The 22,987-nt window shown below is 45.2% G+C and overlaps 1 protein-coding gene across 1 annotated transcript in view; it reads right to left on the reverse strand.

The window, feature by feature from the left end:
* vps13b (vacuolar protein sorting 13 homolog B) overlaps positions 1-22,987 on the reverse strand; it is a gene marked incomplete at its 5' end in the record, with an annotated part of 268,784 nt that overhangs the window by 181,231 nt on the left and 64,566 nt on the right. The window contains 1 exon segment of the mRNA XM_031868606.1: positions 2,669-2,781. Within this exon segment, the coding sequence (XP_031724466.1) occupies positions 2,669-2,781 (113 nt within the window).

Below are 22,987 nucleotides of genomic sequence, written 5' to 3' on the forward strand. Positions count from 1 at the left end.
ACACACACACACACACACACACACACACACACACACACACACACACAGGCTGGCAGTGAGGTGGCTTAGAGACAGAAGAGTGGAAGGTTGGTCTGAAATAAGGAAACCCCATTAGCATCAGCCAGAGGCAGCGCTAGGGTATGATGCAGCTACACAAGGCTGCAGGCCAATGATGTACTGCAGCCTGAGTAAACACACACACGTTGATGCAGTTGTTTTTCAATGCTTGGGTCGGGACCCAAAGGCTGGTTACATTAGTATATGAAACTACTGACTGTGGTATGACGCCAAATGACGAGGTTTTTGCAACATAGCATAGGATGAATGAAAAACTATCGGCCAGTAGGTTAGTTGCACAAAGTTACGTTTGATTTGAAAGTCAAGTTCACTATACGGGATTCAGAGTATTAACATAGCAGCAGACTATTTGCTATGTAAAGTTATAGTGGAGGGATGTCAACATGAGCAGAGGATGAAGTTCTCTACTCTGTGCTTTTTTTTACGCAGCCAGACCGGCCGGACATGCATGTTAGTGCATGTGAGTCTCCCTGTTGTGCCCCACCGGCTAGCTAATTGCCACCTCTCTGCCTGCGCTCATACTGCGGCTACCGCTGATGAAGCAGCCCTGACCGACGCCGTTGTCTCGGTCCCCCCAGGTAAACAATGTTTGCACTGTTAGCTCCTAGCTGCCGGCTCAGCGATTGCCATTTTGAGAGCCTTCCCTTAATCATAAATTTGCTCAGGATTCCATGTTGAGTACCTTTAAAGATCTGATTGCAGGTTGTTCAAAATACTCTTATTAGAAAGACACTTTCAAACACACTCATAGCAAACACAAACACTGTATTGGAGGCTTTAACAACAAATACATTTAAGAAATAAAATACATAAGGTATTTTGTTAAGTTGCATCTTAGCAAAATGTTCTGAGCGAATATAAGTACCCTCTGGTAAACAGCGATGCAGTATATATGTCTAGGGCTTTTATTGTGAAAGGTAAGAAGAAGCTGTATGAAAATGCCTACTTTCCACGCCCAAGTGTCCGTTTGACACGGAAATTTGTGGCTGTGCAGACTGCAAGCAAAGCATGCAGTACATAATAAAACACTGATCTACAGGTAATACATGACAGTAAAATACTGTAGAGACAAACAAACCATATGACTGTTTTGCTGGTTGGGGAAGAACACTCAATGGTACAAAAAACTAATTGAGTTTGATCATTTCATGGAAAATATTTCAAAGCTCCATGCTAAAAGCAGGTACCTTACCCAATGACCATCGCTCATTCCTGATGGATGACATAGTATGAGCTAACTCCTTCTACCACACACACACACGCACACAAAATAAAATTCTCCTCTTATTCCCTTTCTCTTCATTACCCGCTTCCCCAACCATCTCCCTCTACCTCTGGGATTTGGGACCTGTGAGTCTGCTTGCTTGACATTTAATTCAATATCCCTCTCCATTCTCTGCACCTCCTTCTATGATGTCCTGTGCTTTCCCCCATTCCCCATGTTTTTTTATTTCACTCCATATGTTCCTTCCTCACATATCTGTCCTCTGTACTCCATCTCTTTATCACACGTCTCCAATTGGAGTCCCTGTTTGTGATGCCTGTCTCATACTCAACTTCTCTTTCTCACTCTCGTCAACTTTTTATGTCGTGTCATGCCCGCACCCCCCACTTCTCTAGCCTCTAAAGCTCTTCTAAATTCCTCTCTTCGTGTGGGACATGCACGTCCTTCTCCTCTCGTCCATCTGTCCTCCTTCCGCATCATCCCCGGCCATCCTGACCCCACCAGTCCGTGTCCTCTCCCCCCTTGTCCTTCACAGGCTGCTGTGTGGCCTTCAGCTGAAGGTCTACACCGGGCCAGGCCTTGAGGAGTGGCCCTGACAGGCAGCTGAGCTCACAGAACCACACACATAAACAACATGTCCACACACACACACACACACACACACACACACACACACACACACACGCACACACACACACACGCACACGCTCAGCAGCCAGCGTTGTGCATCGCTCACACTGGCAGCAGTTCAACTCATAACATCTGTTTACCCTCGTACAGCAATAACCTCCAGAGTAAGGAGTTGTTGCAATTAACTCCCTCTCTCTTTCTGTCTGTCACACACGCACACCGACACACACACACACGGACACACGCACATGCTGACAGCCCTTCCAAATTGCAGGAGGCATGAAACAGAGCAACTTGTTAAAACAAAACAAAAAAAGGGAAAGAAAGCATTACAATATGATACTTTAATGTACTCATATATATATATATATATATATATATATATATATATATAATCATGTGCCTTAATGGGGCGAACCCTGTGCTGTATCCCAGGCAATCAAACGGAGAATGTGTGTGTGTGTGTGTAGCGTGGGCACAGAGACATTCAATGTCCATAACCATCACCATGACCCCTGTCAAATAAATAGAGAGAGAGGGGATGGAAGACAGGGAGCAGAGCACATGGGGAAAAAGGTAGCAGGGAATGAGAGGGTAGGGAGGGAGACATTTATGTTCCCTTCAGACTCTCGTGCTGCTCGTTCTCTATTCATACAGATTACATGTGCGAGTGTGAAACATGTTCAAATGTTGACCAAAATCAAAGGGCCAGGAAGAGACATTTGGAATGGGTACCTGCTGCTGCTGCTGCCTGCCGCTCCCTCTATGAGGTTGGTACAGCAGCCACGTGCAGAAAACCGGGTCCACGTTGACAGCTATGCCTTGGACACTGACCAGCAGGACCGCACCTGGACAAAGAACAAAGACAAAGAGGATTTAATAATGCAAGTCTGCAGACCAAGACGATCGAAACCCATGATGGATGGGTATGTTTCTAAAAAAAATGAAAGACGAACAGGAAAGGGAGTACAAAATCACCAGAACAGTAGACAATACTATACTTCAGTGATCAACACAGCTGATTCAAAAGGATCCACATCAAGAGATGCGCAGAATGAAGAGAAAACTATCTGAACTCACATCGTCAAAAATGTCCCCATGCTGCCGCTGCGGTTATTTCTGCAGAGTTGGAGGCACATCGATACGGATCACTGAAATCAATGTAAGGTGACTTAGGGTAGAGCTGCTCAGATTGAGCATGAGGTTGTTCCTCTCTCCGTCGGCCTGCCGGTGGGTATCAATTGCGCCGTTCAAAGTGGTATAAGCCAAGAATAACATTTTCTTTTGATAAATTTCTATGAAACTCGAGACCTTCTCTGAGTTTTGGTTTACTCTTAAATAATAATCTGCACCAACAATAAGCGGGGCCCTGAGGTAATGCATTAGGATCCTATCAATAATGACTCCCATGCCGGCGGGATTAGCGCCGGGGTCTCTGGCGTGCCGTGGAATGTCCCGGCATGACGATGGGAAGATGTTTCAGCTCTAGCAGGACTTTCGGCAGTTTAATGGAGCTTTGGACAAGACTCTGGTCTTCTGTTTCAGGCCCCGGGGCAAAGCTGCGAGTGTGTAAGTGTGAACGTGCAAATGTGTGTGTGTGTGTGCGTGCATTTCGCCTTCCAACAAAGCCTGATTGCTTGTTGCTTCGCCTAACATTTTAATGTCTCCGAAGCGTGGACAAAGCACAATTATGAACTCTCCCTGAACACACACATACACACACACACACACACACACACACACATTTTTGTTAGCTCTCCAGCTTGGCAGGAGTTGCTCCCTCCTCCATTATTCCCTGTGAACAATGCAAATAAAACTCCTCCAATTTGCTCCACTTTTACAACATTCAGTGATTTGTGGCCTGTGAGCCTGTGTGTGTGTGTGTTAGTACTGTCAAATGTTTGTGTGTGTCTGTGTGTGTAATGTATAAAGTGTGTGCTGTGTGTTCATTCACAGTACAGCATGATGTAATGTACTGTAGTGTATGCATGCATCAGTGCTGGTGTTTGTGTGTGTGTGTCTGATCATTATTCACCAGGTGCACTGGTATACTCATGGTTTGTTACTGGCACAGGATCCTTTCTGAGGGGAAACTTTCCTCATTGGATCAGGTCAAACTGTCTCACGTTTCTTCCTTTATCGCTTCATCTCTCTTTCTAATTTTCTTTACTTTCCGTCACTTCCATCTTTCTTCACTATTTATCTATTGATGTATCCACAACAACAGCCTTGCTGGCATTTGTCCCTGCTTCAATTCCATCCTAAAACCCCTCCTGTTCCCTTACAACGCTCCTTCATCCATGCTTCCTCATCCTCTCTCACCACTCTTTACCCTTCCTTCTGAGACCATACCTCCAGCCTTCCTCGTCATCCTGCAGCCACCTCTCTCCACCCGCCCCCCTCCTCCTCCTCCTGACGAGGAATCACAACCTCAGTCCTGTGGCTTGAACTCCTCCACCACAGTGTGGCTGCTTAATAGGCTTTGGCTGTGGCTGCAGCGCCGGGGCCCCTGGCTTCAAGTGGTTTTCATAATGGCCCAGAACAGCGTGAGCAGTGTGGGACCCAACAGGGCCGGGAACGGGGTTGAGCAGCGAAGATGTATTCGATAAATCGACTGACTCAAAACTGAGGTCGACGGGATTGCACTGAGCACGACAAAGCACGTTCAGCAGAAATGAGTCACGGCACAATAAATCATATTATTCAGTAGATGGGTTGCTTATTTAACAGTTATTACAGAGATAAATGAGCAAATGAAAGTATATAAAATGCCTAATTGGAGAAAATTCTTAACCAGAGTAGACTGCATAGCATCGTTATGCGCTAAAGCCAATGCAGACACACTGAGCTTTTTTGGTGGAGGATGCTCTGCAGCGCGAGAGCCACTTCGTCATCGCCATGAGCAGATACAATACACAAAAAACCCACACATGTAAGTTTCCATAACGACAAAATTGTCTCATCATCAGTTGAACGGAGCTGACTTCTGAGTGCATCGTAAGCTGGCTGCTTAAATAACCAGCTGAAGCAACTGGCGTGGCATCAGCAGCTTTAAAGTGCCAGCAGCCGTCATCTTACTGCGGCCCCGTGTCACAATGACAGCCGTGACCATTTTGATAAATCACAACACCACTCAAAAAGCCCTCTCTCTCTCTGAAATAAACAGAGCAAACACTTTTTTTTCTCTCTCTTTCTGTCTGTGTTTGACAGCGACACAGAAACCAAAATACGTGCTGACCTGGCCTACGAGGCTTTGAAGACCGAGGCTTTGCCGCCCGCACCGTGTTTTCTCGTGTCATCGCCGTTGTTGACACAACGGCCGGAGAGTGACGCCTCGATTGAAGCGTGCGGCAACGTAAAGCGGCCCTCATGACCTCCACACCAGGCTCGCTGTTGGTTTTCTGTGCTCCAGTCGGGTGGCATGACGGTCATTACAGAAAGTGATGACAACGATAACAGAGGTGTTTTTTTACTTCCTAAATGATTCCCCAAGAAAACACCAGAAAGCTGCTCAAGTGTCCGTGGAGGCATCTGTGAAGACACACACTCACCGTGACTCACCCACAGCGGACCTATTAATGTCAAAGGTGTTTTTTTTCTTCTTAAGACCAGTAGAGGTAAAAGAGAGCAGGGGGCTGCTGGTGTTGTTTTACGGCTGTCTGACTCACAGCCTGAGGCTACAGTATAGAGCGTTAGACCAGACTGAGAGGAGGCCTCTGACCTCTCAGTCCTGTCTATGTTCCTCTGTTGGTCCTCTCCTTTCCAGTCATCCATCAGCCACACATCTCTCTGTCCTATCGTTGTCTTTTTTTAAATCACATTACATCGTTTATACATTGTTGAACGCAAAAAAATCTGCTTTTGTTCAGTCACTGCAAGCATGAAATTCGATAAAGTGGGAGCGGTTAGGTCAGCGCCAGTTCAAACAGCGAGTCCCTTCAGCGGAGACCAGAGCCCTGATTGGGGTTAGAGGGGGCGCAACCTCCTGACTACAGGGGCCACGACCCCACCGTCACAGTTACAGGCAGGCAAAGAGAGGCGGGGCGAGCTCGGCATCCAACCCCCCCAGGTAGACGGAGGGGAGGAAGAATTCATGTTCAAGCTAGCTAATCGCCCCCCTCCCCCGCCCTTCAGAATCGCTTCATTGTTGGACGCGAGGCAGCGCTGGGTCCAGCTCCTCCAACAGAAAATAAATAAATATAGCCCGGCCCATGTCAGCCAGATGACTTCTGACAGGTTTGGTTAATTTTGAAGCCAAGTAGCAAAACAAAACATTACGCCAGCGTGCGGGGCCTGCGCTGCCTTTAATTGCTTTTCCGATGAGCTCATGACTCGAAGGTGTCCTGGAGCGAGCCAGGCGGCCCGACAGGTGTTCTGCTGGTGTGTGTGTCGGTGGCTATGAGAGAGTGCGTGAGTGTGTGTGTGTGTGTGTGTGAGAGAGAGCTGGAGCTGTTGACACTGCTGAAAAAAGGGGCTCAGCTGTGTGTGGGTGGGTGCAAGGGACAGTGTGTGAGTAAGTGCTTCTCTGTGAACGTGTTTCTATTTGTATCCATTTGTGTGAGTGTGCGCGCAGTTGGACTGTGAACAGACACAGACTAATGCACACACTGCTGTTCCCCCTGCCGTGCTGTGACCCGGCGGGCCCGGGGGCAATGCCGCAGATCCCGGCCCTACAGAAAGCTTGCTCTCACTCCGGGGCCCGTGCGGCTCTCCGCACTGGATGCCGGTAATGTGCGTCTTGTGGGTTTTAAGAGAATCTAAGCATGCGTGAGTGTGTCTGTATGGGTCCAACTGCAGTAGCCTGCAGCTGACAAGCTGGACCCACCTCGTAAAAGGTGACTACTGCTGTGTGTACTGTAACAGTAATAGGCAGGAAGAAAGCTGGAGAGTGATTCAGCCAGTGAAAAGGCAGACATGGAGAAGGATGGAGTGACAGAATCACAGACACACATTCAGAAAGAGAGACGGAGATACAGAACATAAACACAGAGAACAAATAAAACAGTGGATGATGAGAACTTGTTATGGTGTTTTTAAGTCATTTTCCTAATCTTCATGATAAGTGACTAGGCCTCAGACTTTGGCCATGGGTCTGTGTGATTTATGGGATGACCGCAGTAAGCCTCCACATGCAAAGTCCTGTGAACCAGATCCATCACACACAGCCAAGTCTGGGTAACCAGCAGAAGCATGCAAGTGTGTGTGTGTTTGTGTGTGCGCCCGTCTACATTACACGCATGTTGAAAGATCCATGTACATACACATGAATCCACTACGTAACTCCAAAACTGTGTATGAGCATGCATGTCAACACGTGTTCCTGGATGATTATGAACGAGTATTAGAGCGCGGGGCTGCATCTCATCCACAGAGAGACATCCGTCCCCGTTTCCCATCAGGACCGAGGATCCTCCTTTCCCATCTGCCAGGGTTTCGATGACTCATGGCTGCTGTTCGAGTCCAGACAAAAGCACTGACCACTGCTGCAGCGCTGTTGTATGCAGAGCTTTGGGTGGTGCACACCTCAACAGCTAGTTCCCTGTGTATGTATGGGTAATGTGTGCCCGTTGTTATTTGAACATAGATACTATACAAAGAGATATTTGATCCTCAGGCTGAGTAGGATCTAAAGTAAATACAGCGCAGCCAAACAAAGGTCAACTTCTGAAATCATTTGAATAAGTACCTCTGAAGCGTGATCGACGCCGACACTGATAGTTCTTGCTTTTGTCTGTAACGTGAACAAATCCTACATCCGTTTCTTAAACCTGCAGTGCCGAACTTTGGTCTTCCCCCTCTCTGGCAGCGACACACTCTGGCAGTGACACACGTGCTTGTGACATCCCCCACCCCCCCCAAGGAGCGCTCTCCTCAAGTCTTCACGTGAAAATAAGCACAAGTATTTTACATGTGCAGGAGCAGTAATGCAACATCCGTGTCTGCCCTCAGTCCCTTCCTCTTCCTTCAGCGGCCTCCAACAAGGAAAATGGTCATCAGTATTTGCGTCGCCGTCCATCACTTTTTTTTTCTGATTTTAAAGTCTTCCTCCAAACCCTGAGTTTCTTGTTTTATCTGGAGCATCCACTCCAGAAACATTTCTTGTACCCTTCTTGGGACTTTTAGCCATAAGCTTCTGCAATACTCCTAGCTGCTGCTGCTCCATCACTGCAGTCTCTCTCCTCTTCCTTCCACCTGTAGCTTTGGCTGGTTGGCGTAAAATGCATCACTTCAGGTTCAAGTCGCCACAGACACCACAACTCTGGCATAGTGCAACATACAGAGAGCTCTCGCTGCTGGTGACAGGCTCCATCAGCATTTTGTGATATTGTTTGGTATATGTTTGGTACTCCAGCTTTAAAAGATGTAAAATGCAACACACAGTACATACTTGAACAGGTAAAAATGAACAAGTGCACATCCCTAGTATGTACTGTAGACCAGAAGTGAGGCCAGATGGAAGCAGCAGAACAGCAGCTCTGTTGAGCTCCCTGTGTGGATGAGAGGCTCAGCAGCCAAACATACCTGCCTTCCAGTCGATTCCTCGCCTTCATAAATCCACATCACCTCTCCTGGTGTTGAAAAGACAACCAGACAGTGCCTCTACTGGAACCCCAAGCAGCCCTGATGTGGACTATCCCAGCCTTCATCTCTCTTCCTATCCCCTCTCCCCTACGCTGTTCCTCCGATATGCCCACAGAAACACTCTCTTTCTGTCTCCCTCACTTCAAATCACACCGAAGGAAAACGCTTAAAGTCACGACCAAATGTGACCTGGCCCTTGTCAGTGAGATAGCTGGCCTTCTTCATGGGAGATAAAACAGACTCGGTCCTGATTGCATTAATGTATCATTACCGTATCCATCACGGACGTACAGTGCACTGTGTGAACTCCAAAAAGAGCCCCAGTGTAATGTAAGAGAAACAGGAGAGACACTTCTGAGCTCATTAAAATAAACAGACTTCTGCTTCTGCTGCTGCTTTCCCACAGACACATTTGGTTTTGCATAGTTACCTTGAAAACTCCTTATCGCTGCTATCAGTCAGCTGGCTCATGGGCTTTCTCTACGGTTCAAGCTGAGTTCTCTCAGTTTGTCACGGGGAGAGGGGGAGCCAAGCCACTTAATGTCTGTCATTAGCTGGGGCTCCTTCCAAGCATTTTATATTAATTACACTGTAGCAAATGCAAAAGCCCAAATGCAAACGGCAACATTTGAGGTTTATTTGATATTGTAACAATGTTTCATATATACCTGAGGCTAGAAATGTCCATATAGAAGTTATGCCATTAAAAAGCAGAGGGAATACTTTGTGGAATAGATGTGGGTCTTTTATGTAGTATACTGTAAGGCTAATGCAGATGCTTGAAGTGCCCTGCATGCCTATCTACATGTCTCTTTACAGACATTTTATGTATGTTTTTACTGTTTGACCGCATTAAAGTTTGAAATATTTCACTCTTTGTGAGCAAGGAGCTTCTATTCTTCATTTAGTTTTTCTCTCTGGGTCACATTGGAAACTCCAGCTGTATTTGATGTGGATTCCCAAAACCCATCCAATATAGTTGCACAATATTTCAAAAGAGGCTTTGGAGGTTCTAAAATGTTTGTTAAACATCAATCCATTATGGCCCATATGAATGACATATTGGTTATTACGTCTTTGTACAAGGGATGTGCGTGCGGTGGTTGCATGACGATTAAATGGTGCTTTACTATGTGTGTGTTTTCTTTTTCATCATGAAGGCCTTTACATAATGGGGGCATGAAGAATAAACAACACTGAAATGGGGAAAACTCGCCTGTGAATATATGCCTTGTATGTCTAGGGCTTTTATTGTGAAAGGTTAAGAAGGAAGCAGTGGATACGCTGCCTTTGTTAAGGTTTAAAGGAGTATTAAAGTGTTCCGCTTGGTTCGGACCACGAAGCCTCTGTGTGGTTGTTTCGTAAATATAGGCGCCATGGATGTAGTTTAACACGTTCCACACGTGTTTGCATTGGTTGAACTTTATGCTGACGATGCTGCTTTTTCGCTGCTAAATATTCGAGTTCTGTGTGACAGTCTTCAAGAGTAAAACAACAGTTTGAAAAAATATATAGTTCTAATCAATTGCTTGGAACAAAGCCCCCCCCAGCTGTGTTTTGCAACGAAACATCCAGATGGTGGTCGTCCAACCCCGTCTTCTGCAGTCTTCCCCGCCGGCTCTCTCCACAGCACCTCAGCCTTCTGGAGAGCACGCGGGACAACTGAGGACGAGATCCTGTCTTCAATTACCTCCAAGTCTCTGCACCTCTCTGCAGAATCTCTGTTCTCTCGGTCTTTTGTCAGCTCGGTAGGCTTAGTAGTGATCTCAGTGACAGATCAAAGTCCTCTGGCTGAGACTTGGGGTCACTCAGGAAGCCAGGACTGCTTCACAGAAGGATTTGACGTTTGCTCGGCAACATGCAATGGATCCTGTCCTTCGGTCTGTCTATGTACTGTATCTACCAGTCTACCGGGCTGGCTGTTATCCAGTGAGTATCTCCGTCAAGCAACTTGTCCATTTGGTCCACGAGTGAAGTTCATTTCAAATACTCTTCCAATGTTGGCCATGCCGTAGGTGATAAGCGGTCACTGATGAGGCACAGTTTTGCACTGTGCTCCTCAGAGAGCAATACAAAAGCATAGCCAGCTTTACAATGCTTTTTTCCTTGGATGTTCAGTTCGTTAATGCTCAAGTTAGCTACCGGGTTCTTATATTTGTTCCAAAGAAAACGTAGCTGCTGCTGCCAGAAAATGGGGGGGAACATCATTTTCTGTACACCAGAGGATTTCTTTCTTGGAAAACCTTGGAAGTGTTGAGAAAAGTTCCTGTAAAGGTCTTCAGCATCCATAGAGTAATACCATGTCTATAGTATTACTATGCATTACATACAGTATATACTGTGTGAGTTTCTACTCTCTATCAACCTTGACAACTATCACTGTGTTGGCCTCTCACATTGCCATGAACCTAACTGCACTCTCTCTGTAAACCAACAGCAGAACAATAAATACACAAGTTATGGACAATGTTTGTATGTAAAAGCTAATATCTTTTCTCCTGCTATCCGTCTCTATTCAGCTCAGTTTCAGTCCACAGTACTTGGTTTCCTCTCACTTCCCACTCCTGCCATCCACCTCGTCCTCCTCTTGCTTGCCACAGTAGATCGAAGATTACTCCTCTTAAAGACAAAGCCTTAAGTGGTTGCACATTTGAAACATTTAGCAATTTGGCCTAATGGTTTCAGGATGAGCCGTTTTAGCTGCGACGCGGGGACGAAGGGATGGAGAGGAATGGAAGGGGTGTTGAGCACAGTGGAACACTAGCTCTGATTGGCTTGGATTTCCTTGTGCAGCGAGGGGGTCACTGCGGTGTCAACACTGAGAGGGATGAGCTCAAACCGAGATAGGATGATGAGAACTGAACAATTAGAAGACGGAGAAACATACGCCAAGACATGTTGGAAAAGTAGAGAGGACGATTGTATGAGGCTGATTGAGATTCTGCTTTGTGTTAGAGTAAGGTCGGTTAGTATAGTTTGGTGAATTGGGACAGACAGGGGCGCTTAGTGCTCTCTCACTGGTGTGTCAATTAACCCCAAAACTTTAACTCTTGCATGAAACTTTGTGTTCCAAATAACATAAGCATGATAGCTCACCAAGGACATGTTCTGTGCGTGTGTCCTGAAGCTTCAGAGGAAGAGCTGCTCTTCATCTCTGGCCTGTCATTAGTCAGTGTTGAATGAAGCCACGGTTTGAACGCTCCTCACTGACAGCAGAGTAAAAGCCCAGTGTGCGTCTTGTTTTTGGTAGGACGTCACTCATGTCTGCACGCACGCTGATGATAAAGGACAAGGTGTTTATACCCATCAGAGCTGTATTTAATGCAGTCACACAACACCGCGACGTGAACACACGTACAGAATTGCGTGGGCCACCTGCAACACAGGACGTCCAGACTGCTATCAGCTGCCCTCGGCATTAACAAACCATGGCACTAAAGCAGCGATGAGTCAGCTACTCTAAACACACTTGAAACCGCTCCCCAGACTTGGCATATTGCAGACCAACAGGACAGATGGGAAGGAGAGGGAGATGGGGCGGGTGATAGGGACGAAAAAAGGAGAACAAGGGAGGGGCCGGGACGAGGAAAGGAAATAAAGGGAGGAGAGAGGAGAGAGGGAGGGAAGGCGGGGGAGATGTATGGGGATAGGGAGAAAGAGCAGGAGGGAGGAAGGACGAGAAGCCTTTGAAGGTATAGAAGCAGCAGCAGCAGCAGCAGCAGCTGCCAGAGAGGCTGCACTTATCCTTCAACCTCTAATCTGAGAGTTATCATCAGGACACAGGCTACATCTAGAGGGACCAAGACCCCCTCTGGGTCCCATTGTGTCTCTCTTGATGTCCAATAAAAAATGACAGAATTCACCATTCCTTATACATGCAGCGCTGACACACGGCAGACGGTGAGAGCGGCAGAAGGGCCCGGCTCGCCAACAATCCATCTCCCGTCATTTCAGACGTCTGATGAGAAGAAAAGGGAGATGACATATTTGGCCATGAGGGGACAAATCCCAAGGTGATCCAAAAAAGCCCAACATCAATGTCTCGGTGGAAAATCTTGAACTTGATAAAAATGTTTTCTGTCTACACTCATGAAATTCACAAAGCCCACCTTGAGAATAACTGGCCCACTTCTAAAGGAATGCAATGGGAGAGTAAGAGACGTGCCGGAGGAAAAGCTGTTCCAACCGTTTGACCCGCAGTATTGGTTATCATAATTAACCCTAACTGTAATCTTCAAAACACAGCAGGGCTTTTAGATTGGGAGAAGCATACTTCAGTACGGTGATAATGAATTGGCATCGTCCACCACTCGTGATTACTGGCAACCAGCAGCTAGAGCAGGAAATATCTGAACCATAGTTGGTCAATAATGTGTGCAATGGCATTACGTAAAGCTCAACACAGTGGAAGAATGTAGCCCTGCTCTTTGGTTCCAATCCACACCACAACGTTCACTCCTCGGACCGAGACCCGACAAGAAAAACAGCTCAAGATATCAGAAACCGTGTTGTTGCACGAGCCTCCCCACTCAAAATAATCACTAACAGCTTCAACCCCGTGGCCCTGCATCAGTTATATGCTCATTTTCAGATATGCCTGCAGGCCTGATAAGCTAATAATAATAAAAATGTAAACAGGGCCTGTATATATTATGGTTTCATGGCTTTGGCTTGCGTTCACACAGCGCTCTTAAAGCAGGCACGCATTTAACCCACGTAACAGGGGTAGAAGGGCTGATGTGGGACCAGCTTCCATTTCAAGTTAAGGTGAAGGTAGTGCATGAGACTTACTGGATATCTAAGATGTGTATTCTACCATTCTTAGAAGCTTTATGAACATAGTGGCTGAACTTTTAATTATGAGTCGCAGGAAAGGGGGGGGGGGGGGGGCTAATCTCTAGAGGCTATTAGCGTCGGGAAGCAGTCCTTTCATCTGCAGCTCTTGTATATGCTGCAAGGGGAAGAGAGTGGTGCTAGGACTGCCTGTGTTTACTGCCTGTTTATCTAAGTGGGCATGTGGGGGGCTGGGGGGGGCCACGGCAGGTCAAACCACACACAGCGAGAGGAGTCCAGGACCCCCGGAGGACCACTAAAAGTGATGAGATTTTACAACTACTGCTTGGCCTGTGACTACTGCTGCTGCTGCCGCACACACACGTTTGTAGTAACAGACTGACGTACGCACACCCCTGACTCAGAGTGATGAGAGTTTATTACTACTGTGTTGAGACTAAGTGCCCCCGGGGGCAGGAAGACGAGTTGAGGGTTCCTGTGGACCCTAAGGCCCCCAAGGCAAAGAGAGGGAAACGTTGAGAGGGCCAAGCATGTATACACTAGATTGTTACTTTACGTCTGCTGTGTTTACATTGTACATTGTGACTGAGTTACACCAATATAATCAATAAGGCAGCAACCTCTAGGTATGAAGAGTGAAGTCAGTGCTAAATGGTAAATGAATGGATTGTACTTGTATATCTCTTTTCTAGTCTTCCAAACACTCAAAGCGCGTTAACACTACATGTCATCATTCACCCATTCATACTCTGATAGCAGGGGCTACCAAGCAAGGTGCCACCTGCCCATCAGGACTATCTAATCATTCATACCCTTTATCATACGCCACAGGCACAGCTTGGGCAATTTGGGGTTAGGTGTCTTGCCCAAGGACACATCAACATGGACTAGCGGAGCCGGAGATCGAACCGCCGATCCTCTGATTGAAGGACGACCCTGCTGAGCCACACTAGCTGAAGTGTCTTAAAGCTGCATTCTCTCTAATGTCCATCAGGGGGCGACTCCTCTGGTTGTATAGAAGTCTATGAGAAAATGACTCTACTTCGCTCTTGATTTATTACCTCAGCAAACATTGTAAACATGAGTTTATGGTCTCAATCTCTAGTTTCAAGTCTTCTTCAATACAGCATGATGTTCATTTAGTACATTATGGTCCATTTAGAGTCAAACAGACCATAAAGCAGGGTATGCTTTAGGGTGGGGCTACCTTGTGATTGACAGGTCTCTACCACAGCGTTGTCCGGTCTGAGAGACGTCTGTGTTTTCGTCTTAGCACTTTAACCCTTTGAAGTGTGTTTTCACTTCATGATGGTTAATTGTGACTATTTGGTTGCATAAAAAGTATTTTTCATTCATTGTACTTAGCTCCACTCTCTCGTGCCTCATCTGGTTGCAAAAAAACAAGATGGCGACAGCCAAAAACCAAGATGACAACCGCCAAAATGCCAAACAGTGAGCACGTCTACTTCTTAGATACTAACAACACTTTGACAGAGTAGGCCTACCAACATATATTTGATGTTATGGACAAAATCTGATGGAAAAAATGCAAACATTTAGTGAGAATACCTTGATTGCGGTGTGTTAAAGATGAATTTCAGAAAGCAGCAACTTATCCTAAACATCAGAGTACAAGCAATGCTGTTACATCTATATGTTGCATAGTAAGCACATAAACGAGAGAGGCTTGCTTCATGGCAGATGGTCGTACTGCTACCACCTGTGTGATCTCGATCTTTAGTACCACTGGCTGCACAGAGGACTGCTTTGTGCCTACCAAGGGAGTGAGAGACAGAGAGCCACTAGCAAGCAGCAAATCAAAGGGCGAGCAGTCTGGTTTGTTTTCTAATGGTACAGGGCCTGAGAGGAAAAAAAACGACCAAATAAAATAAACCTTTAATTTGACTGAAATTGGAGGCAACAAGCGCTGCTGTAAGAAAAGGCTGTGAAGTGTGATTTCTTGCGGTTTGGGTTAATCCTGATTGAGGAGCCCCTGAGTTGAAATGTCAGCAATATGAGACTAAAACAAAAATAATTACATCCAGGGTTAATGAACACAACTGCCTGAGGCCTGGGGAACTGGAGAGGACAGGGGGAGAGAGAAGGTAGAAGAAAAAAAGACAGAAAGAGAATGAGAGTACTCTAAAGAACAAGTTGAATGCCTTCATTTCTCAAACACAGGGTCAAAATCATAGACCCATATTAGTCTTCATCTGAGCAGCTACACCACTAACCCCTTTCGTTAGAACAATAAATTGTACGCAAACTGGCTGGCATTCTGATACAGGTCCATCCATCTGGGCCTTCGCTACGCCCTGGGTACTATTTCCCCTCTCGGCTAATGACTTGTACGGCTCAAGGATGAAACATGGCGTATGACAGCACCATACCTCCCTCTTAACTGCTACCATGCCCCTCCGAGTGTACGCCGTCTGTCTCCAACCTGCTTTCATCTCTGCTGTTATGTCTACACACACTATCTCAGCTGTGCAGGGAGCTGCCCATTACAATAACACTGGTCACTGGTGCTAGGAGGCACCTGCACCTCACACTGCTGCACTCGTGTGTGCGTGGGTACGTGCGAGTCCAACAAGAAATGAGTGCAGCTTGGTGGGTAGCTATACAATGAATATTGTAAGTCTGTGCATGTGTACAGTATGCAACCTGAAGACATTGAATGTAACCCCATAAAGTTATCCGATCTAAATCGGATTATTGGAAGGGGCCATTGGCACCCCACCTTACCTCCCTGGTCAGATTTGGGGTTGCAGCTGGTTTGATCCCATCACAGGATGGTCTCTAGTTTTCTTGTTACCGTTTAGAAAAAAGGTCATTCAATTTCCGAAGAAACTGCTTGTCTTGTTCTTGTTGTTTCTGCTGCAGCTTATTACACAGTACAAAGAGTATATTCATGTAACCTTGTAAGTAGATGTTTAGTCAAAAGTGCATTAAAGAAACTAACTATGTTTCAATATTGGTAGAATTTTTTTTGGCATCTGTGAGAATTAGCAGACTAACCTTCAACACCATCTTCAACAGCAATACTAGAGACCGCCGCCATGCCAAATCGGGCCATGGGCCACATCCTAACCCCAACTTCGGCCCCCCCTTGCTCGGACTACCCAGCCTTCATTTTGATCTCAACTACACACCTGTGAAATGTCGTGGCTGCATCTTCCACGCGACGCTATCGCAGTGACGATATCTGTCCAAGAGACGGACAAAAACACAGACATATAAACACCTAAACCGCCTCAGTGGTGGTTCCTGTTACAGTTGGTGTCTCCAGGACGTAACAGGAACATACTGTATATCTACGTATATATCTATATAGATATACAGTCTCAACACTGAGGACATGCCCATCAAACCCTAGGTCCAATTTTAAAAATGAAAATGTATTTTTTGGACAGTTGGAGAGAAACTCAAGTACCAGTTCTAAAGTACTTAACTTTCCTGAACGAGTCCAGGTTTCTACATCCAGTCTGTGTGTGTCTACTTCAGGACGTCTCGCCCTCTGTGCTCTTAAAGTCGGCCGCCCCGGTTCGCAGCTGCTTGAGGGGGATGCGTCCAGGCAGAGAGCCCCACAGAAACAACAACAACCCACATCAAAGGAGTTCCACTGGTGGAACGTGATTATCAACTTTTATCCTACGAGTCCTCCCTCCGCCAAAGCATCACTCACTGGCATGGGGAGGGAAGAGAGGACGATTTACTAAATACAAGCTGACCACAAACTGATCCCTTACTCATGTCTTCCTTTTGTTTGTCTTTCTTCTTTTCAGTTTAACTCTGCTTCCTCAAAGCTTTATACTGTAAATGCTCATGTAAGTACACTCAGAGGGACAGACGGAGATAGCCATACACATCCATTCAAACACTTATCTATCCATGTGGTCCTCTCAGCTTTAGAGCCCTTACTCACAGAGCTCCAGCAACTGTTGGATAAATGTCAAACACAGTGAACCGCTGGTGACAGACTGGTGACATTTCTAGGGCGCTGCCTCTCACCCAGTCCAATCCTCTACAGTGGTACTTTATACAATAAAAAAAACTGTGTGACACAGTAGAGTTCCATTGTGAACTTCATTATTTCTTAAGAATTACGGTTATTTGTTTAGGCTCCAGCAATTCAGATTTAAAGTATAACTTTGCATTCGTCATTCTTTGCAAACTTTTTCAGCGTCCATTGGCAACTTGACTACCTAAGCCTCTCCGGAAGCCGGGTGAAACCATGATCCGAGCGTCCAGATTGTCTTACTTTCACTGTAAGTAAATGGGCTAATATAATGTTGGTGATGATATGCTTTTGGGAACCCGGGCCGTGGGCTGGGTGTAGCCAGTCGTCTCTTTGAACTCCAGAGGAGCGGAGTAATAAAGACCAGACAACAGGCTCAAACCAACGGGATCTCTTATTCCAAGCCCAAGGGACGGTCAACAAGGATCCGCGGCGCATTACCTAACTTTAAAGGATTGTGTTCAGCTCGTGTTTTGGTTGCTGCGAGGTCAGGACCCTGAGACGATGTTGGATTGGACGGAAGATAGTGTTGCAAAATAGTAAGTTCTGCCTCAGCAAAGCATCCGAGACATGGACGTGACCCGCATGATGTCACGTACCTGGCTTAAAGGGTCCCGGAGGGGTGTTTGAGTCCCCTATTAGCACTATAGAAATGATTTTCAATTAGTGGGTGAGGAGATGCATAGCCTAACTAATGGTGTCCCACTATTCCATCGATACACAGCCAATAAGATATTGTGCAGCATGCCAGCAAACGCAGAGAAGAAGACCTGAAGAAAAGCACTCAACCAGTTTGCAGATGACACATTGACACTGTACCATCATAATTCACATTATAAAGTGTTGTGCATTTAGGGCTGGGCGTTAAATCCAATACGATTATCATCTTTCAGTGGAATCATATCATGATGAAATCATATATCGTGATACACAATGACGTCGTCAAAATTGATAACAAGCAAACAATAACTCTTAATTTGTTAACAAAATTAGAAACTTGTCAATAATTTTCATTTGTTGAGTGTTTAATTCACTCAGGAGTTTTACAAAACCATATGGTAATTTACTACAGACTATTTATTTAATGAATTACAAGAAAACACGCTATATCATCAGCAAGTTGTGAAATGACATATTATGAAAGAAGATTTTGCCCATATGGCCCAGCCCAGTATTGTTTGTAGACCTTCGTACGTGCAGGTACATCCAGGGTTCCTTACACATTTTCTATTTCAAAATGCCTTGCTTTTCTAGACACAAAACTCCAGATTTCTCCGTAAATTGTCCAGACCATATTTGACTTTATGACTCTTGTGCAGAGGATGCTGTGACTACAGTGTTCTTGTCCTTGTATATGGCTTACAATTGTTGCCTACGAGCCAACCAGGCGTTATATTTGGGGTTGTGAGGTCAGCCCTCTGAAAACAGCCCACACTCCTACGCACAAAGCTGGACGACGTTCTGCTGTCAAACATCTTGCACTTGGGGCAGAGCTGCTTTGCAGGCTCGCTCTGGCCCGCTCACACAGCGGTAAACATTTTGACTCTGCTTGCTGCATGCTCCAAATGTCGTGAAAAACACTGTTCGTATGATCACTTGGTTTTTTTTAATTTTCTATTTTAGAAAACGGATTAGGGGAAATATTCTGGGAAACAAATATGTTTCTGTAATTTTTCCCTTACTTATCCAGACCTGCAATTTCCTAAATCCTTTTCTTTTCCATACTGCGAAGGAGCCCTGTATACCTACAAGCATGCAAATAAATACATTCAACATAGTACAACTGATTTATAGTGTAATATTGTACTTTGAATTTTCCACACAGATGACGAAACCAGCTCCAGAATTGAAGTCATTTATGCGAATGAGGCGTCTAGGTGTCATTCTAGATTGTACGTTTCAAGTGAACAAAAACATTTTTACCATTGGTCGTATTAAATGGCACATCATTTGGCAAGCTTGGCAGACGCTGAACACGTCTACTTCATGAATCTTGTGCTGGCGCAAAAACAAACGCATACTTCCAAATACACGTGCAGTACACAAGCACAGACAGACAGACAGACACACACACACACTAGAATGCAGTGGAATAAAACTGTGCAGTCCGTGCTGTGGATAATGGGCCTGACGTCAGGCGGACCTATAAACCCAGCTCAGGTGTGGGTTTATTTTTCTTGGACCTATCAGATAAGTCATGAAATAAGAATCGCACTGACAGACCCGCGGCTGAACAATAAATCGCCACTCACACTTTCAAAAATATGTGAAGTAGAATTGCTGTTCAAATAAACCCTGGCATCTCCTCAGGCATGCGGGGTATCGTGCCATCTGACACATCTCCCGGTCTCACCGCCACCACTGGTGGAACAGCCACCATCGCGGTCCGGCCCTCTGCAGCCGGGCAGGACCGCTGCTGGGCCAGAGAACATCTGGACAGGGCACGCGAGGTGCTCATTCATTGCGGGTAGAAAAAAGAAAAAAGGCAGGTTTAAATGTTTTACGCACTCGCTGTTGAGTCATAACCGATGGACATTATGAGGGTAGGAGTCCACATTACAAAAGTGATTATTTTATGTGCCTTTGGGTAAAATGAGCTAAACATTTTAAAAATGCTTCATTACAGTATATAACAGCTGCATACACCCATTTATAATGCGAGGTCTGGCTCTGACAGGCTCTTGGGTGGACCTATACTGTATACAAGTTCCACATATGAATGCAATAGATGGTGTGTCACTCTGTCCGTCGGACACAGACCATGACTCGGGCTGTAACTAACGGTTATATTCATTGGATTATTCTCCCCATTAATCGATTGAATGTTACGGTCTATGAAATGTCAGAAAAAGGTGAAAAATGGCGAAAAGTGTTTTCCAAAGCCCAAGATGACATCCTTAAATGTTTTGTCCACAACACAAATGAATTCAGTTTACTGTTACAGAGGAGTAAAATATCCACATTTAAAAAACTGGAATCTGAGAAGTCTGACTTTTTTTTTCTTCCTAAAACCGATAAAATACTTGGCGATTTAGTCGCTGAAAAACGAAACAATTAATCTTTGAAACTGTAAGCACGGCACCTAAAACATCTGCATTCAATACAGGGATAAATGAATGCCACTGGCGTTGCTTTCAGTGGAGATCCTCGGGATCTGTCAAGTCCTAATTGTACTTAAAAACTTCAGCCACCTCTCCGGAGCTACCATTAACTTCTGGTCTTTTTTACATTCAGCATCCACTGTCCCCTGCTACTGACCTCTCTCTGGTCCTCTCGGGTTTCCACTCATCCCAACCCACCATAAAGTGAAGGGAGTGTGGACATGATCTGCAGAGCTGCTGGCTCACCCCAGGGCGACCTGCCTCAAATGCTTTACTACGTCTGATTACATCTATTGCTGTCGACCACAAAGGAGCTCCCAGGAAAAGGTCCTCGGAGCCCAAGATGCCTCGGAAAATGCTGCTGTGGTCTGGGTACATCCCACATGATAATGCACCACTGTGGTGAGAGGGAGCTGAGCAACAAAGCAATGCTCTCAGTTTACCATTCTTTCTGACCCTCACCTGTGGCCCTGTGCCATAGGTCCAATATACATGCAATATTCCCCCGCCTCTCCATTAACGACGCTGATTTGGGGATGGCATCGAGCCACTGCTTTTCCCCCGTGTTGAGGAGAGCCAGATGAGGAGGTTTGGGGAACAAACAGGGTAGTCCCAGGGCATGCTGGAGGACTTACATGTCTCCCCCAACATGGAGTGCTTAGGGGCCCCTAGGAAGACCTGGAGGAAGGTGAAGGGGGAGACCATGTCTAAGCTGCTTTTCCTGATATCACAATGACCCGGATAATAGGCAAGATAATAGATCAGTGGAACGAATTATAGAAAGAAAACTCTGTATATACCGTTGTTTAGTGAAAGAAAACAACAAAAAGGCTTTATTACATTATATAAATCTGAATTGTAATATATTTTTCTAAGGGTGCAAATGATAGATGTGAGTTGTGGTGGGGCGTAAAGATGAAAAGGTCAGGAGGGAGGGTCACAGAATGTACCTGACATTAGAACACACTGAGGAGGAGACTAAGAAAACAATCCAACTCACTAAGCTCAAACCCAAGCACCAGACTTTCATGTCGAGTCTGGTTCAGAGAACAATAAAATACCACTGAAACTTCAAGACACTCACTTTGAACTCTGTGCTGTGATCTCAAGTTGTGATAATTTCACTGTGTAATATTTATGGATTTTGTTATAAATATAAATAATATAATAATATAATAAATAGAAAAGCATGCCTTTGTAAACAAAATCATTTAGAAGACATGCTGTCAAGGTGCAAGGCTGATTAAAGAGATACTCTATAGCTGCTTAATGCGGCTATAGTGACCACATTTATCTTGAAATCTTTAATCTCCTCTGAGCAATTTAATTAAATAACGTTACACAAAAGAATGAGCCATTGTTCCCAAGGAACAAATTTATAGAACAAAAGTTCAAAAAACACAGCCTAATCATATTCAATCTAATATTTAGGAGACGGATTGGAGGAGTGAGGTCTAAATCAAAGTTCGTAAAGTTAGTTTTGCCTTCTCTCCTGCATAGCTTTCAGTAATTACTAATATATATCATTAGGTTATGTGACATTTCTACTATAAAGCATCTGTATTGTCAACCAAGTGTAGCTAAATGTTGGCAGTCTGTAGGGAGTCATTCCCGTAAACGCCATGTTTTAAAAGCAGCTATTATAATGCACTCTGCACAGCACAACGGGTGGTAGGAGGGTAGTGAGGCATGCTGGGAAATCAGGCAGGCAGTACCAAGTGTTATTGTGTGTGTGTGTGTATAATTATAGAAAACCCTTTAATATTATCCCGAACCAACGCAAAACAAATCTAAAACTAAAATCAATTATAAATAAATAAAACTAAATACCTGATGATTGACCAATACTAAAAAATAAATAAAGGCAAATTGCCAAAAACAAAATAACCGATAAACGATGATAAATCAAAATATGTTAAGTCAATTTGCCCCCTCATCATACGTAAACTCTCTCTGTCTCCATCCAGCATGTCAGAAACACAGACATGTGTGCCCCCCCCCCCCCTCACCACCACCAGAGCTGAGGTTTATTTGAGTAGAAAATGACCGTCCTGGTGTTTAACATATTTCCGATATTGTCATCACCAAATATTTATTTGTAAAGGAGAGGACCTCTGAATGGCCACATTCCTCCTGCTTGGCGGCAGTTGCACAACTTTTTTGCACAAGCGCGCACACACACAAATACACGCGCACATCCCAGGCTGAATGTGTCTATGAGAGACTTTCACACCCACCGTCCTGCATATTACACGCCTGGGTGAAAGTCAGCTCCGTTTTGGAGAGTGACTGTGGGTATCATGATCATATACATCCTAAAAAAGAATGTACCGAGTTCCCTGCAGATTATGACATTGTGTATTCGTCACTTCCTCAAAGGAAAACTGCTCAATGCCAGTGAGAGACAAGCAAAAATAAACGCAGCGATTAGTTCATTTCTTCCACAATAAAACAGATTCTGTCCACTTGCCTTCCAAATATCAGCTCAAGCTCTCGTTTTGTAAATCACATCATGCACAGATATGAACTGAGGCTGATGTGTCTGATAAGGAATAATGA

Source organism: Anarrhichthys ocellatus, unplaced genomic scaffold (genome assembly GCF_004355925.1).
Source record: "Anarrhichthys ocellatus isolate YVR2014 unplaced genomic scaffold, GSC_Weel_1.0 scaffold43, whole genome shotgun sequence".
Taxonomy (NCBI): domain Eukaryota; kingdom Metazoa; phylum Chordata; class Actinopteri; order Perciformes; family Anarhichadidae; genus Anarrhichthys; species Anarrhichthys ocellatus.